The sequence below is a fragment of the Sciurus carolinensis genome, chromosome X (genome assembly GCF_902686445.1).
Source record: "Sciurus carolinensis chromosome X, mSciCar1.2, whole genome shotgun sequence".
Classification (NCBI taxonomy): Eukaryota; Metazoa; Chordata; class Mammalia; order Rodentia; family Sciuridae; genus Sciurus; species Sciurus carolinensis.
This window is the reverse complement of record NC_062232.1, coordinates 44,458,359-44,475,875: the sequence shown is the minus strand read 5'-3', so window position 1 is coordinate 44,475,875 and position 17,517 is coordinate 44,458,359. Positions and strand designations below refer to the sequence as shown.

The following is a 17,517-nucleotide window of genomic DNA, read 5'->3' as shown; positions in this document are numbered from 1 at the left end:
GAGAATGGGAACACTTTTCTTATTGAGATATGTGTGTGTGTTTGTGTGTGTATTTGTTTATTTTGTTAATTTATTTTTACAGATCTGGGGATTGAACCCAGGGCCTCATGCATGCTAGGCAAACACTTTACTACCAAGCTTTATCTCCACCCTTTTTTTGGTGTTTTGATCATTCACTTGGAATATTTTTCTTCCCTTTTATGTTCTGCATATTTTCACATGTTCGTTGGAGAAAGTTTTAGAAAATACAAAAAGGGAGAAAAAAAGTTCATAATTACATAATTCAGTAAGTATTATTTGTGTATTTGTTTTTCTGGTTTTCATGGTTCTGGCAATGGAAGATAGGGCCTTGCACATGATAGACAAGTGCTCTACCACTGAGCTACATTCCCAACCCTTTCCAAAAATTTTATTTTGAGACATGGTCTTACTAAATTGCTCAGGCTAGCCTCAAACTTGCAATCCTCCTGCCTTAGCTTCCTGAGTAGCTGGAATTTCAAGAGATTTTTTTTGTGTATTTGGAAACTTGCATAAATTCCTTTTTCCCACTGAACCATATAATATGTAGGAAATATCCTTTTTATTTCACTAAAAAACAACAGTGTTGGGCTGGGGATATATTTCAGTGGTTAGGCATTTGCCAAGTGTATGCATGGCCATTGGTTTAATTCCTGGCACTGGAGAAAAAGAAAACTACAGTGTTTTTGTTTTGTTTTTGTGGTACGGGTGATTGAACCTGGGGCTCTACCACTGGGCTAGCTGCTCAGCCCTTTTTATTTTATTTTGAGATAGGTCTCACTGAGTTGTCCAGGTTGACTTGGAAATTGCTATCCTCCTGCCTCAGCCTCCCAGGTAGCTGGGATTACAGGTGCATACCACTGTACCCAGTTGGATAGGGAAGTTTGGTTTAATGGGTACAGAGTTTCACTTGGGAATGATGAAATGTTTGGGGAATGGATAGAAATGATGATTGCACAACATTGTGAATGTATGAATGCTACTGACCTCTACCCTTAAACATGTTAAAATTGTAAATTTGATGTTATATATCTACATCTGCTATATAACTCAGGGCTTGGGCACTTGTTTTGAATTTGCTGGATTGATAGATAGGGCTGAGAACTAACCAATATTCATGTAATATGAAGGTAGGTTGAGCTATACAAAGTGATCTGGTAGGTACTATGGGCTATCCTGGTAAACAAGAGAAGAAAGAGTCCCTGGAGGCTATTGGTTGCTAAGGTTAGACAGAAAAAAAATGAATAAACTTATTAAGAATAAAGGGATTAAAAATCAGGTGATTGTTTTCTCCTTAATGATTTCCTTTGTGGGGTGATTTAAAAATATCCTTTTTCCCCCTTCAGGTTGCTATGGAAATATATGACCACATAAAAGGAAGTCCATTCTGATAATTCTGATACCTGAGATGTAACTGGACTGAAGAGTAGAACAGGAAAAATTTTATTGCCAACCTAGTTACAATGGCCACTGATTCAGGGGAGCCAGCTAGCACAGAAGATTCTGAGAAACCTGATGGAGTTTCCTTTGAAACCAGGATTCCTCAGGTTGCTGCAACTTTGACAGTAGAAGCTAGACTAAAGGAAAAAACCAGCATGTTTTCTGCTACTGGGGAAACCATAGAAAGAAAGAGATTCTTCCGTAAGAGTGTTGAGATGAGAGAAGACGACAAAGTTGCTGAATCTTCCCCCAAAGAGGAGAGAATAAAGGCTGCAACAAGTATTCCAAGAGTAGATAAGCTTCCTACAAATGTGCTAAGAGGTGGACAAGAAGTCAAATATGAGCAGTGTTCAAAAGCAACCTTGGAATCCTCAAAAGATTGCTTCAAGGAGAAAAATGAAAAGGAAATGGAAGAAGAAGCAGAAATGAAGGCTGTAGCCACTTCTCCTAGTGGCAGGTTCCTGAAGTTTGACATAGAGCTGGGAAGAGGAGCATTTAAAACAGTATATAAAGGACTGGACACCGAAACATGGGTTGAAGTTGCTTGGTGTGAGCTGCAGGTAGGTATATACTCTTCTTGGTTTTAATAAATTCCAGTTTTAGCTGGTCTGACCTGGGTGATCCAGATTGAAATGTATCATGGATTAAAAAAAATGAAGCGTTTGTCCTCCACTGCCCAGAAATTATGCTTCTTTCCTAGATCCTTCTAGGAACTCATGCCAGACTTTTTTCTCCTATCGTTTCCCCTCTGTTTTTATTTTTTTAATTTATTAATTAATTTATTGGTATTGGGATTGAATCCATGGACACTTTACCACTAAGCTACATGCCCAGTTCTTATTATTTTGAGATAAGGTCTTGCTAAGTTGTTTAGGGCCTCATTAAGTTGCTGATGCTGGACTTGAACTTTTGATCCTTCTGCCTCAGCCTCCCAAATTACTTGGACTATAGGTGTACAACACTACACACAGCTCCCCTCTGATTTGTTGTTGATTTTTTTGGTACCAGGCATCGAATTCAGGGGCACTTAACAACTGAGCCACATCCCCAGCCGCCTTCTGTTTTTTTTTTTTTTTTAATATTTTTAGTTGTGGATGGACACAGTATCTTTATTTTTTATGTGGGACTGAGAATCAAATCCAGTGCCTCACACATGCTAGGCAAGTGCTCTACCACTGAGCCATAACCCTAGCCCACCTTCCTCTGTTTTTTTCCCTCTGTTTTTAATTTAATTTTAGTTTTTGTGATGCTGGGGTTGGAACCTAGGGTCTTACACATGCTAGACAAGGGCTCTACCACTGAGATGTACCACCACCCCGTCATGTTATTTTAAAAGGAAAATGTCTGTGGTGACTTTCTTTGGGAAAGTTCTCGTTATTTATTTTTTCCAAATATTTTTAGTTGCAGATGGACACAATACCTTTATTGGGTCTATTTAGTTTTTTTATGTGGTGCTGGGGATCAAACTCAGTCCCTCACACATGCTAGGCAAACCTTGGCACCACTGAGCCACAACACCAGCCCTTCTTTATTTTTTATGTTTAGGAAATTCCTGAAATTCTTGTTAATGTCTCCTTTTGAGAACTTTTAGTAAATATCTGCCTTATTGGTTGATTGCTATACTAAATACTTGAGTATGATTGAAATATGTTCATTGTGATATCTACCCTTTCTTTTTCTCTTAACAAGATTGGGCGGTTCATGTGCTTTTCAGAGCAGAAAAGGTTTTTCCTGATTTTTTTTTTTCTTGTGGTATTGGGGATTGAACCCAGGGCTGCTGTTCCACTGAGCTATATCCCCAAACCTTTTTATTTTTCATTTTAAGACAGGGTCTCATTACGTTGCCCAGGTTGGCCTGGAACTTGGCAATCCTTTTGTTTCAGCCTCCCAAGTTGCTAGGGATTACAGGTGTGTGCCTCTGTGACTGATTTTCTTGATTCTTTGAGGACATCTATTGCTATACATTCCACATGCCTTTGCGTTTACTGCAGTGAGATTATCACCAGAATCTGCTTAAGTCAGCTGAAATGTGTTTTAAAGGGAGAAATGAAAGCAATGGGAGAATGATTAAATTTACCTAGATATTTGGTTCCATGATGTTTATGTGGTACTATTAACTAATTAAAGACTAAATGGGGAGACAGAACATCATAAAGGAAGTTATAATAAGAGTAGTGAAACTGGGCTGACTGGCATTGTAATTTAGTGGTAAAACATTTGTGCATGAGGCCCTGGGTTCAATCCCAACACTGAAAAAATAAAGTTTCAGACAGATAAATATAGAACCTTTGTGACCTCAATTAGCTCATGAGAAATAATCAGTGTTTACCTGGGATGCTTAAAATTAAGATCAAATAAAATCAATCACTAAGTATTGGTAGGTTTTTGTTCAAATTCTAATGGTCTCTAGTTGTGTGTGTATTAAAGTATCATGATTCCATCCATTCTGAATTTGTTGTAGGTTGCCATTCAGATAAGTTGGAACTTTGTCCAGGTTCTTGGATTTCTAGAAAACTCTTTTTAAAATTTTTCTTTGAGACAGGGTCTCTCTATGTTGCCTAGGGTGGCCTTGATTTTCTGACCCCTTGTGATCCTCCTGTCTCAGCCTCCCAAGTAGCTGGAACTAAAGTCATGTGTCACCCTCTATGAAGTTGCTTTTTTTTTTTTTTTTTTTTTGCTGTGCTTGAGGTCAAATGCAGGCACAGGATTTCTCAATATTAGGCAAGTGCAAGTGCTCTACCTCTAAGCCACATCCCCACTCTGAGTACCAAATATATATATCTTTTATAGATATATATATATATCTTTTCATAAGTTCTGTAATCTTTATTTTTACTTACCTTGAGCATCTTTTCATTAATTGTGTGAGTACATTTAGATAACTATCTTTGTTTTTTTATGGTCTGTGGATTGAATCTAGCACTCTGCTACTGAGCTTCATTCCCAGCACTGAGACAGGATCTCAGTGCTGAGGCTGGCTTTGAACTTGCAATTCTCTGGCTTCACCCTCCCAAGTTACTGAGATTGCAGATGTGTGCCACCATGTCAAACACACATAATTGTTTTTAATAGATGCTTAGTATTTCATTGTAAGTTTCAGTTGCATTATTTAATATTATTTAACTAGTTCTATAAGATATGTAGTGTTTTTTTCCAATAATTCACTATGATAACCATGGCTATGTTGAATATCCTTCAATATATTATTGAAAATTATGTAAATTTATATTTCATCTCCGCATTGTGACATCAGTAGCTCACCTTTTAGTGATACTCTCTCTGTACATGGGGCAGATAATTTCCATTCACTTGGTAGTAGGTTACCTAAAGATCAAGTATTTTGTAAATTATATATTCTAGCTGTATTAATGGATGTTTAGGGAAAACTTGAAGAAAATATTCCAGAGGCAGAAATTGCCTAGGGGAATGTCTGCTATCATTTACCTGTGGAAAGGTTGAAGTATTCCATGAGATCTTACTACCCAAATTGTGATCCCTGAGGCTGGGACTATAGCTTAGTGGTAGAATACTTTCCTAGTGTGTGTGAGGCCCCTGGGTTCAATCCCCAGCACTGCCAAGAAAAAAATGGATGGGGGTAGGGGAAAGCGTTGTCCCTATACCAACCATATGGGTGGACATCACCTGGGGTTGGAACTGCTGATTCCCAGGCCCCATCCCTAACCTACTGAATCAGAATCTGTTTCTGCATAACACCGGCAGGTGATTTGTATAAAGAGCAAGTAGAGTTTGAAAAGCACTGAAATACAGAAGCAATCCCAAGAGCTTGCTGAACCATAGTAGAAATTCCCTTAATACACTAACATGAGTTATATTTTATCAAATATAATAATTCCTGGCTTCGCTTTACACTTTTCAAATTGCAATTCCTAGAAGATGGGTTCCAGGAATTTATTCTTTAAAAATTTCCCAGGTGATAGGATATATAGCCAGTATTGGGAATCTCTCATGTGGAGCAAATCTGTAAAAGTATATAAAGTACATTTTTCCCCGTGTACTGGGGATTAAAACCAGGAACACTCTACCACTGAGCTATGTCCTCAACCCTTTTTGTTTTTAATTTTGAGACAAGGTCTTGATAAGTTGCTGAGATTGGTCTGGAACTTGTGATCCTCCTGTGTCAGTGTTCTGAGTTGCTGGGTTTATGAGGGTGCACCATCATGCCTGGATAAAAAGTACATTTTAATTTATACAGAGAATGACATTTTCAATTTTCTATTCTGAAAGATGTCAGAATTAGTGAATTTATTTGATCAGATTTTGGATATGCTTCATTTTCCTGCATATTCAGAATTAAGGAAAACTAGCTTATTTTGAATCCCAGGAGGATAAGGGACATTTTGTTTTCCATTTTTGGTACTTAGGGGTGATTTACCACTGAACTACATTCCTAGTCCTATTTATTTATTTGTTTGTTCACTTATTTATTTATTTGTTTACTGGCACTAGGGGTTGAACCGACAGGTGCTTTACCAGAGTCACATCCCCAGCCCTATTTGTGTATTTTATTTAGAGACAGGGTATTACTGAGTTGCTTAGTTCCTCACTTTTGCTGAGGCTGGCTTTGAACTCGAAATCCTCCTGCCTCAGCCTCCCAAGCTGCCCCAGCCCTTTTGTAAAAAAAAAAAATTGTTGTTGTAGATGGACAGAATAGTTTTACTTTATTTATTTATTTTTATGTGGTGCTGCTGAGGATAGAACCCAGTGCCTCACATGTGCTCTAGGCAAGCACTCTGCCACTGAGCTACAGCCCCAGCCTCTCCAGCCTTTCCAGCCTTTTCATTTTTCTTTTGAGACAGGGTCTCACTAAGTTTATAAGGGCCTTGGCTAAGCTGCTGAGATTGGCCTTGAATTTGTGATCCTCCTGCCTCAGCATGGTGCATGTCCCTGGATTCTGTTTCTGATACCCACAAAGAAAATAAAAGAACTTGGTAAATTGGTAAAATGCTATGAATGAGGGTTAGTCATGAGTGCTGTTTAGAAACTATTTTATTTTTATTTATTATTTTAAGAGACAGGGTGTTGATATGTTGCTCAGGCTGATCTTGAATCCTGGGCTCAAGTGATCCTCCTGCCTTGGTCTTAGAATTAGCTGAGACTATAGGCAGGTGCTATGTTGCCTGGTTTTAGAAGACTGGTTAGATGTTATTGAAAGGTATGTTCAGTAACTCTCTGAAGGAGTCAGTCACAGGAATTTGTAAATAGTTTCCTCCTCCACTTAAAACTCAAGAATCAATAGCACTCTACTTTTATGTGTGGAAACACACAGTTTTTACTTTTCTGTAATTAGGACATTCTTAATGGAACTGAGTTTTCATATAATGGGGCTATTTTTAAATGAAGAAACAACATAGATATCTGAAATTTTTTGTTGTTCCTAAAATGCATTGGAGTGTTTGTCATAAGCTTCACTGTGGGGTCAGGTATGTAATTGTGTCCTTCTGAGGGTAAATAGGAATCCTTTAAGTAGCACCTAGATATCTTAGCAACTCTAGTTGGTGAACTAAACAAAAGATGGCACTGAAAAAAAAAAACTATTAGAGGTGGGGGGTGTAGCTCAGTGGTAGAGTGCTTCCCTAGTATGTGTGAGGCCCTGGGTTTGATCCTCAGCATACATATGCATTGCATAATACACAAAAACACACACAGACACATAAACCAACAATAAAATAAAAAGGTACAGTAGACCCTATCAGGTTGACATGTTGAGTAATTATTCTAATACACTTTCATTATGGTAGTGAATATACTCTGAGCAATGCAATAAAGGTAACAGCTTAAAAATCCATGGTTAACATCTATGCCTGAAGTATCTATCAAAATTGTGATTAAACTTGTTTCCATTTTATTTTGCTTCATCATCTAAGAATACTTTGGGGAAAATTTATTTTTACTTAAAAGTTTTATTTATTTTTGGGATGGGGTCTTACTGTATTGCCCAGGCTGACCCAGAACTTCTGGGCTCAAGTGATCCTTCTGCCTCAGCCTCCCAAGTATCTAGAACTATAGGCACATGCCACTGAGTCTGGTGAAAAACTTTTTTTAAAATTTTTTGAGGTACTGGGTATTGAGCCCAGTACCTTGCACATGCTTGGCAAGTACTCTGCCACTGAGCTATATCCCATTCCTTACTTACTTTATTTATTTAGTGGTATCTGGGATTGAACTTGTGGCCTCACACATGCCAGGCAAACACTACCACTGAGTTACATCCCCAACTCTTTTTATTTATTTATTTTGAAACTGAGTTTTGCTAAATTGGCGAGGCTGGTCTCAAATTTGTGATGGCCCTGCCTCAGCCTCCCAGGTAGCTGGGATTTACAGGTGTGCTCCATCATGTATGACTGAAAGTCTTATTTTTAGGTATCAGTCCTGCATTTAATTTTGAAATTAGAACTAGATAGGAAACAGTTGAATTTCTTATAAAGAAAAAATAATTTAAAAAATGGCAAAATTTCTGTTTCTGAATAAATGCAGTTGTTCAAAGTATTCACTCCGAGACACTTAATTTTTTGTGGTATCGTGGATCGAATTAATTTTGTTCTTAAAATTTTTTGTGGTATTGTGGATCGAATTAATTTTGTTCTTAAAATATTTTTATGACCCTCTAGGAAATGTTTCTAGATTCTGTTTGAGAATGCTTCATTAAATTATAGGCATACCCCAAGTAGTAGTATTCAGTTCAATTTCCCATCGTCTTCGACAGATTCAACCATAGAAATAGAATACACTCATGGATAAAGTGTTATTATATTGACAGGAGGATGGATAAAACCTGCTTAAGTAAATATGTTCTAGTTTTTGTTTAAAGGCTGTTCATATAACTTAAGTCTAAACCAAAGGCAAATACTTCTACAAAATGATAAAGGATGGGAGTGACAAGAAGCAACTCTGGTCTGGGAAATTTTCCCAATTGGTTCAATGAGTTAGTTTTGAACTATTTACTGGATAGATTTTAAAAAGAAAACAAATTGATATATGTAGTAGGCTGAATAATGATGTCCCAAATATGTCCATGTTTTTATCCCAGGAACCTGTGAATATGTAACCTTGTATTATTACCAAAAGAATTTTTCAAATGATATTAAGTGAAGATCTGGAGATGGGGAGATTATTCTGAATTATCTGGATAGACCCAATATAACCACAAGGGTTCCTATAAGAGGGAGGATGGAAGGCCACAGTCAGTGATCTGTGAATGGAAACAGGTTGGAGTGATGCTGTTGCTGAACAGTGACAATAAGTCAAGGAATGCAGTCTCTAGAATGCTGGAAAGGCAAGGAAACACATTGTTCCCTATAACCTCCAGGAGGAGCATAGCCCTCCTAACACTTTGTTTTTACTCTACTGAGGCTCTTTGTGGAGTTCTGATCTCTACAACTGGAAGATAATACATTGTGTTTGGGGTGTGGTGGTACTGGGGATTGATCCCAGGGGCCCTTTACTGTGGGACTGCATCCCTAGCTCTTTTATTTTTTATTTTGAGACAGGGTCTTAACTAAGTTGCTGAAACTGGCCTCGAACTTGAGATCCTCCTACCTCAGCATCCCAAGTTGCTGGGATTAAAGGCATGTGCCATCACACCTGGGTTATATTTGTGTTTTAAGCAACTAAGTTTATGGTAGTTTGTTGCTGTAGCAATAGGAAATGAATAAAATATACTACAACTGCCATTCATTTATTCATTCAACAAATAAATAGTCCCTGCAATGTACCAAATTGTGGCTAAGTGCTAGGGACATAAGGGGGAGAAAAAGCAGACACGGACCCTTTTTTCATAAAGCTTGAAGTACAGGGAGTTTATAGTGAGTAATAAGGAGGCTTAGAGTTTGGATTTAGTGAAAAGATGAAAGGGCTGTTAAATATAGGTTGTTTAAAGGAAATGGTAGGGTTGGAAGTAGGCAGCAGAGATACAACTCTTTTGCTACTTAGTTTTCTTAACTTTATTTTGAAATAATTTTTCTACTTAAAGAAGAATTATGAAGATAGTATGGAAAGTTCCCATGTACCTTTCACCCAGTCTCCTCTGATGTTCATATCTTAACCAGAAGACATTTATCAAAACTTCAAATTAATGTTAGTATGATACTATTAACTTAAGGTATAGAACTTAATTCAGAACTCACCCCTTTTACAATTGGTAATCATTTTTTCAGTTCTGTGATTCCAGTTAATGGTCCCACATTGCATTTACTTGTTATATCCCCCTTGTCTCCTCAAATCTATGACAGTATTGAGCTTTTGAAGGGCATTATTAGTTATTTTGTAGACTGTCCCTCAATTTGAATTATCTTTTATTTTCTCATGATTAATTTAGTCTATGCATTTTTGGCAAGGATACCACAGAAGTGATGCACACTTAGTGCATCATAGCAGGGGGTACTTGATATTGATATGCATTACTGATGGTAATAACCTTAATCAGTTGGTGAAAAATGTTGTCTGCCAGATTTTTTCTACTTTTAAATTTTGTTTTCCCTTTGTAAATTAGTAAATATCTTGGGGTAGATACTTTCAGACTATGAAGATATATTATTTATCCTCATATATTGATATCCTTCAGTATACCTTACATGTAATAACTATAATGTTAGTGTTCTAATGGTGATTTTGTATTTGCCACATTTTTCTATGTTAGTTGGAATTACCTCTTAGTTTTTTTGGTGTGTGTGTGTGTGTGTGTGTGTGTGTGTGTATGTGTATTTGTTGCCAAGGATCAAACACAGAACCTCATGCATTCGAGAAAATGTTGTACTATTGAGTTACACCCTAGTCCTTACCTCTTAGTTTTATGTCTAAAGTATGTCTAAAGTTTCTGAAAACTCAACAACAGGAATTTCTATATTTTTCATTTATCATAATTAGTATTTTTTTTTTGGTATCAGGGATTGAACTCAGGGGCACTTAATCACTGTGCCACAGTCCCAGTGCATTTTTATTTTTTGTTTTGAGACAGGGTCTTGCTGAGTTGCTTAGGTCCTCACTAAGTTGCTGAGGCTGGCTTTGAACTTGCAATTCTGTTTTAGCCTCCTGAACCACTAAGATTACAGGCATGAGCCACTGTGCCCATCTTATCATACCATCTTGTACAGGTATTTAATTGGAATATTTTATTTAATCTTGGCAATAGTTATATGACATAAGGATTATTAGTTTTCAGGTGGTGCAATTGAAGTTTAGATACATTAAATAACTTGCCTAAAGAAGTCAGGTAAGGATTTGTATTCCATCATTTATATATACAAAAATTTATTTTTGACTGGTCTTCTTGGTGAACCCATATAATCCCAGTAACTCAGTAGGCTGAATCAGGAGGATCTAAAGTTCGAGACCAGCCTTAGCAACTAAGTGACGCCTTCAGCAACTTAGTGAGACCCTTCTCAAAATAAAAAGGACTGGGGATGTAGTTCAGTGGTAAGGGCACCTGGACTCAATAGCTAGTACCCAAAAAAACATTTTTTTGAAATGGGGTCCTTCTGTGTTGCCTAGGCTACACTTCAACTCATGGGTTCAAGTAATCCTCTTTCCGCAGCCTCTCGAGTAGCTGGGACTACAAGTATGTGCCACCACCATGTCTGGCTTATAAAAATTTATATAGATCATTTAAGAATTTTCTTCTTACTGGTTATCTGAACAGATCAGTTTTTTATGGTACTCAGCGTGGAACACAGTGCCTCCTGCATGCTAGGCAAGTTTTCTTTTGCGACTGGGTCTGCCTGTGTTGCCCAGGCTGGTCTCCCAATTCCTGGACTCAAGAGATCCTCTCACCTCAGCCTCTTGAGTATCAGGGCATGTACTACCATGTTCATCTTCTCAGCACTTTGTTATGTTTTGAACTATTGTAGAACAAATGATTTGTTAAATAGGCTTTTTAAAAAGTAGGTTGTTTAGCATTCCTCTGCTGAAGCACAAGGAATGCCAGTTAGTGGTGTCATTGAAGGATACTCCCTGCTATGGGGATCTCTAAGAAGAGTTTTGTGGTTGGCTTGTGGTTAGGTTGCCATGGTTCAGTACTTGACCTTTACCTTTTGTCAATGTCCAGAGGTGGCAAGATGTGGGGAGACTGACTTGTTCTTACTCAGAGTTCTACATCTAGGACACAAACTTTATTAATTTAGAATGAGGAATATGGTTGTTAGATAAAATGCTCTATGTGGTCTCTAGGGAAGCTAAATTATAATTGGAAACTGTTTTGGTAAGTATAGTTAAAACAAAGGAACTAGATGTTCCTGTGTGTCCTCCTGCTAAGGCAATAGACTGCCCAAATGAACTGGGTGCTCAGGTACCTACTAGATGAGGACATCTCCTTTGTTCAACAATTTTTTTTTTTTTTTTTTTGCGGTGCTGGGGATCGAACCCAGGGCCTTGAGCTTGCAAGACAAGCACTCTACCAACTGAGCTATCTCCCCATCCCTGTTCAACAAAACAATTTTGAAAGACATTTCAGTCTGATGATGTATGTGGTTTATTCCCATTTTGATTTTATATATATATATATATGTATATATATATTTGATTATATATATATATATAAACATAAACATAAACGTATATATTGGTTTTGATACTGGTTTTGGTCAGTGTGGGGGATGGAATCCAGGGCCTCATGCATGCTAGGTAAGCACTTTGGCACTGAGCTGCATCCCCAGCCCTTAGTATATAACTTAACTAACATTGATGAACACTTTCCTTTCTTCCTCCTTTTCTTCCTCCCTTCCTCCCTCTCCCTCTCCCTCTCTCCCTCCTTCCCTGCCTCTCTCTCCCTTTCTCTTTTCTTTTCTTTCTTTGTTTTTTCTTTTTTGTGGTACTGGGAATTGAACCCAGAGGCCCTCTACTACTGAGTCATACCCCTTGCCCTTTTTATTTATTTATTTAAAGCTTTTTTATTTTTTTGCAGTGCTGGAGATCAAACACAGGGTCTGGCACATGCTAGTCAAGTGCTCTGCCACTGAGTTATATCCCCACCCCTTTTTATTTCAAATTGAGAGTATTTCCCTAAGTTGCCCAGTCTGGCCTCAAACTTGAAATCCTCCTGCTGTAACTTCCTGAGTCACTGGGACTACAGGTGTGTACCACTGCTCTTGGCTGATGAACATTTTTCTTTAGGTATCAATACCATGTTTTGTGGTGCTAGGGATTGAAACCAGGGCTATGAGCATGCTAGGCAAAGTACTTTCCCACTGAGCTGCAACCCTATCCCTTAATGCCATTTCTCGTTTTTTTCTTTTTTGATACTGGGAATTGAACCCAGGGGTACTTAACCACTGAGCAACATCCCCAACCCTTTTTATTTTATTTTATTTTATTTTATTTTATTTTATTTTATTTTATTTTATTTCAAGATAGAGTCTTGCTAAATTGCTGAGGCTAGCCTGGAACTTGTGATCCTTCTGCATCAGTCTCCCAAATTGCTGGGATTACAGGTATGCACCATCATGCCCAGCTGGTATTAATACCATTTCCATGTCAAACCTTTAACATACTAATATGACCAGATTACTATACCCTGCTTTCTTTTCTTCCTCTTTTTCCAGCACAGGAAATGGAATGCAGGACTTCATATGTATTAGGCAAATGCTCTATCACTGAGCTATATCCCCAGTCCATATACCCTGATTTCTTGAGTGATGCTTTGATGTCACCACTTACAAATTATTAACCCAGTGTGAATTTATTTTCATTATCTTTCATTTCATGTTACACCACTTCTTAATGGAAAGTGGTTTGTGAGTGAGTTATCTGCAGTCATCAGTGTGAATCATATTTGTGAGAGGCAAAATGATGAATTAGAAGGTGCTTGGGATTCAGAGTTCAGCATACTGGGCTTCCAGTCTTGCCTGTATCAGTTAGGTACCTTGGGAAAGCCAAGCAACTTAACATTTTGGAGCCTTAGTTTTTAACTTTTCTTTCAAAGAAAAACACAATAAACATTTTGGATGTTCAAAAAGGAATAAATTATAACAGTGGTAATTGTGTATCTACTCTTCAGCTTAAAAATCAAAACTTTGATGACTTGAGATAATGCTTGTAAAGCATGTGACACATGAGTGTTCAGTGATAGTGTAGTAATAAAACACCAATTTCATGTTCATCGGGCATATTCATTGATCAAGTGCTTTGTAAGAGAAGAACCATTTTGTTTTTGTAGTAATATTCATCCTTACTTAAACAAGATTTTTCTTCTTTTTTTAAAAGTTTTTATTTTTTACTTATTTATTTATTCTTTTTTTTTTGTGATTCTGGGGATTGAACCCAGGGGCTCTTAACACCTGAACTACGTGCCTAGCCCTTTTTATTTATTCATTTATTTAATTATTTTTAATTTTGAGACATGGTCTCAATAAGTTCCCTGGACTGGCCTGGAATTTGTGATCTTTTTCCCTCAACCTCATGAGTAGCTGGGATCACAGGTGTGTACCACCATGCCCAGCAAGCAAGTTATTTTATAATACAGCTTTTGTATCATTATCAATGATGCCTTCTTTCTTTCACATTTGTAGAAATAGATCCATGCAGCTTCTGACCTGGTTATGTAGATCATATGAGGTGTTTGCATTAAGAGACATAGCTGATAAGACCATGGTTTACCTTTTGGAAATGAAATGTTTCTTATCTTGAATAAATACATATGCTGGTTAGTCATGTTGGAATTGTGCCATGAATCAGGAAAGACTTTGTTTGCCTTTTTACTATTCCATTTATTAAGCTAATATTCATGAAAGGACTCTTTTAAAAATAGTGTGGAGTAGCGGAAAATTATTTGATAATTTGAACTTCTATTTATTAGCTATATAAATTAATATTGGTAACACTGAAAAACTTGATGCTTTTTTTGTAATCTTTCATTGACATAGCAAGATTTAGAGATTGTTTTCTTTATTTTCCCCACATTTTTGTTGGTGCATTATAGTTGTATAAAATGACAGGATTTGTTGTTACATATATGTACATGCATACAATATAACAATTTGGTCAGTATCATTCCCCGATTTCCCTTTGATTTTCATGAGATTCCCCCCTACTTTCTTTTTAGGGATTATTTTCTTTTTCTTTTCTTTCTTTCTTTTTTTGGGGGTTGGTTACCAGGGATTGAACTCAGGGGCACTTGACCACTGAGCTGCATCCCCATCCCTGTTTTGTATTTTATTTAGAGAAAGGTTCTCACTGATTTGCTTAGCACCTCACTTTTGGAGAGGCTGGATTTGAATTCTTGATCCTCCTACCTCAACCTCCCAACCTGCTGGGATTACAGGTGTGTGCCACCCCTGCTGGGATCATTTTCATGGCTTCTATGTCAACTCCTTTAGCTAGCACTTCTCTCTAGTTTGATGTGTGACTTATCTTTCCTTTCTTGTAGAAGAGTTCTTCTCACTGATGATATGTGGAAGTTATCCTATAAAATGTGTGTGGTTGTGTGTGATTATAGGAGGATTACAATAGTAGCTGAAAGTTCTACTTTGGATGATTTTGGTGCTCCTGTTACAGTTTTACTTTCCTTTTTTTTTTCTCAGTGCTCAGAATTGAACTCAGGGCCTTGCACATGCTAGGCAAGTGCTCTACCACAGAACTAATCCCCAGTCCAGAAGCGGAGTGTTTTTGTTTTTGGTACTGGGGATTGGACCCATGGGTGCTTAACCACTGAGCCACATCCTCAGCCCTTTTTATATTTTATTTAGAGACAGGGTCTTGCTGAGTTGTTTAGAGCCTCACTAAGTTGCTGAGTCTGGCTTTGCACCCACAATCCTCCTGCCTCAGCCTCCCAAGCTGCTGGGATTACAGTCTTGCACCATCACACCCTGCCCCAGAAGTGGAGTTTTAAAAGTCTTGGCACTACCTTTTGAGTGGGCCTTACCTCTAGCAATGTGACTGGTATAGTAGTTGTAGTTTTGTAAAATTGTTTACTCAATATTGAGTACTTTTGATCTGTAGGATCAAAAGATGAAGTGGGGTAGTTTAGTTTGACACGTGAAAGACTAGTATCCTACCAATTTAATCAGAAGGCATCAAATTTTATTCATTATTCTTCAGAGTAGATCTGCTGATCTATCATGAGTGGATGAATGACTTCTAACTAAGGGGGTAATTAGGACTTATTAGTCATCATAGGTGAGATAGAAAAGCATAAATGTTTTACTTGTTTCCAATTGCCTTCTAACTTTAGCATTCCTTGGTTTTGTTCTTTGAGTGCCTAAACTTTTTTGAATATTTAAAAAAATTTTGGGGGGACTGGGGATATAGCTCAGTTGGTAGAGTGCTTGCCTTGCAAGCATAAGGCCCTGGGTTCAAATCCCCAGCACTGAAAAAAAAATTTTTTTTAGTTGTCAATGGATCTTTTATTTTATTTATTTACATGTAGTGCCGAGTATCAAACCCAGGGCCTCACACATGCCAGGCAAACACTCTACCACTGAGCCACAACTCCAGCCCCAACTTTTTTGAATATTTTTATTATATGTATATTGACGCCGTCCAGCGGAGTCAATTTGTTGCAGGAGACAAACGAGTAGTGAGGCTCTTGAATTCGGAAGGGTTTATTGATGATTTAGGAAACCCAGGAACACAGGCGCGGGCTTATATCCCCTCCAGGCTGATGTCAGTTATGCGAAGATTAGGCGAGGAGCTAGCTGTCCAATCATGGTAAAGGTCAAAACGAGCAGGCACGATCAGGAGCACTCGGGAACACCTGTGCATGCTTTGTGTGCATAGACTTAATTGAATATGGCCAATGATAAATCACCTGGGTGTGCTTATGTTAATCAACCTCCTCACCACCGATGTGATCAAAACAACCTCTGGCTGGCTGCCAGGCGCCACCTTGGCGTAGTCCGCATGGCATAGCCCCCAACATATATAACATAAAATTTTATCACTTTAACCATTTTTAAAAATTTTTATTGGTTCTTTTTACTTATAGATAACATTAGGATTCATTTTAGCCTATTTATAAAAGCATGGAATATAATTTTCTAATTCAGTCTTTAGTACTTCCCCTTTTCTTTCCTTCCTCTCTTCCTTTGTTCGCTTCCTTCTTCTCTGCTGATCTTTCTGCTATTTACTTATAGTTTTTTTAAAATTAATTTCTTGTTGGATATACATGATGGTGAAATACACTGCGGTATATTCATATATGTACATGGGAAAGTTAGGTCAGATTCATTCCACTGTCTTTCCCTATCACATCTTTCCTCCCTTCCCATCATTTCCCTTTTTCTACTCCACTGATCTTCCTTCTATTCTTTATTGACCTCCCACCCCTTACTGTAGATTAGGTTCCCTATATCAGAGAAAACATTCAACCTTTGGTTTTGGGGGACTGGCTTATTTCACTTAGCACAATAGTCTCCAGGTCCATCTATTTACTTGCAAATATAATAATCATTATTGTGACGGAGTAATACTCCATTGTGTATCTATACCACAGTTTCTTTATCTGTTGAAGGACATCTATGCTGATTCCGTAGCTTAGCTATAGTGTATTGAGCTGCTATAAACATTGATGTGACTACATCACTGTAGTATGCTGATTTATAATTTTTGGATATAACTGAGGAGAGTTGGGTCAAATGGTGGTCCCATTCCTAATTTTTGAGGTATATCCATACTGCTTTCCAGAGTGGTTGCACTCATTTGCAGTCCCAACAATGTGTGAGTGTACCATTTTCCTCACATCTTCACCAACATTTATTGTTATTTGTAGTCTTGATAATTGCCAGCCTGATGAGAGTGAGATTAAATCTCAATTTAGTTTTAACTTGCATTCCTTTAATTGCTACAGATATTGAACATTTTTTCATATATTTGTTTACCATTTGTATTTTTCCTTTTGAGAATTGTCTTTTAGATTTTTTGCCCACTTATTGATTAGGTCTTTTTTTTTTGCTGTTTTTTGTTGTTGTTGTTGTTCTTTGTATACCCTGGCTATTAATACCCTCAAGAACAGGTGGCAAAGACTTTCTGCCATTCTGTAGTCTCTCTCTTCACACTTTTAATTGATTTCTTTGCTTTGAAGAAGCTTTTTAGTGCCATCCCACTTACTGATAT

The 17,517-nt window shown here is 37.6% G+C and overlaps 1 protein-coding gene across 1 annotated transcript in view; it reads left to right on the top strand.

The window, feature by feature from the left end:
• The first annotated feature begins 240 nt into the window (after positions 1 to 240).
• The window catches only part of Wnk3 (WNK lysine deficient protein kinase 3), a 167,181-nt gene continuing 149,904 nt past the window's right edge, over positions 241 to 17,517 (top strand). Inside the window, exons 1-2 of the mRNA XM_047537024.1 lie at positions 241 to 286; positions 1,365 to 2,018. Coding sequence (XP_047392980.1) covers positions 1,482 to 2,018 — 537 coding nt within the window. The 5' untranslated portion in view covers positions 241 to 286; positions 1,365 to 1,481. The remainder of the gene's footprint in view (positions 287 to 1,364; positions 2,019 to 17,517) is intronic.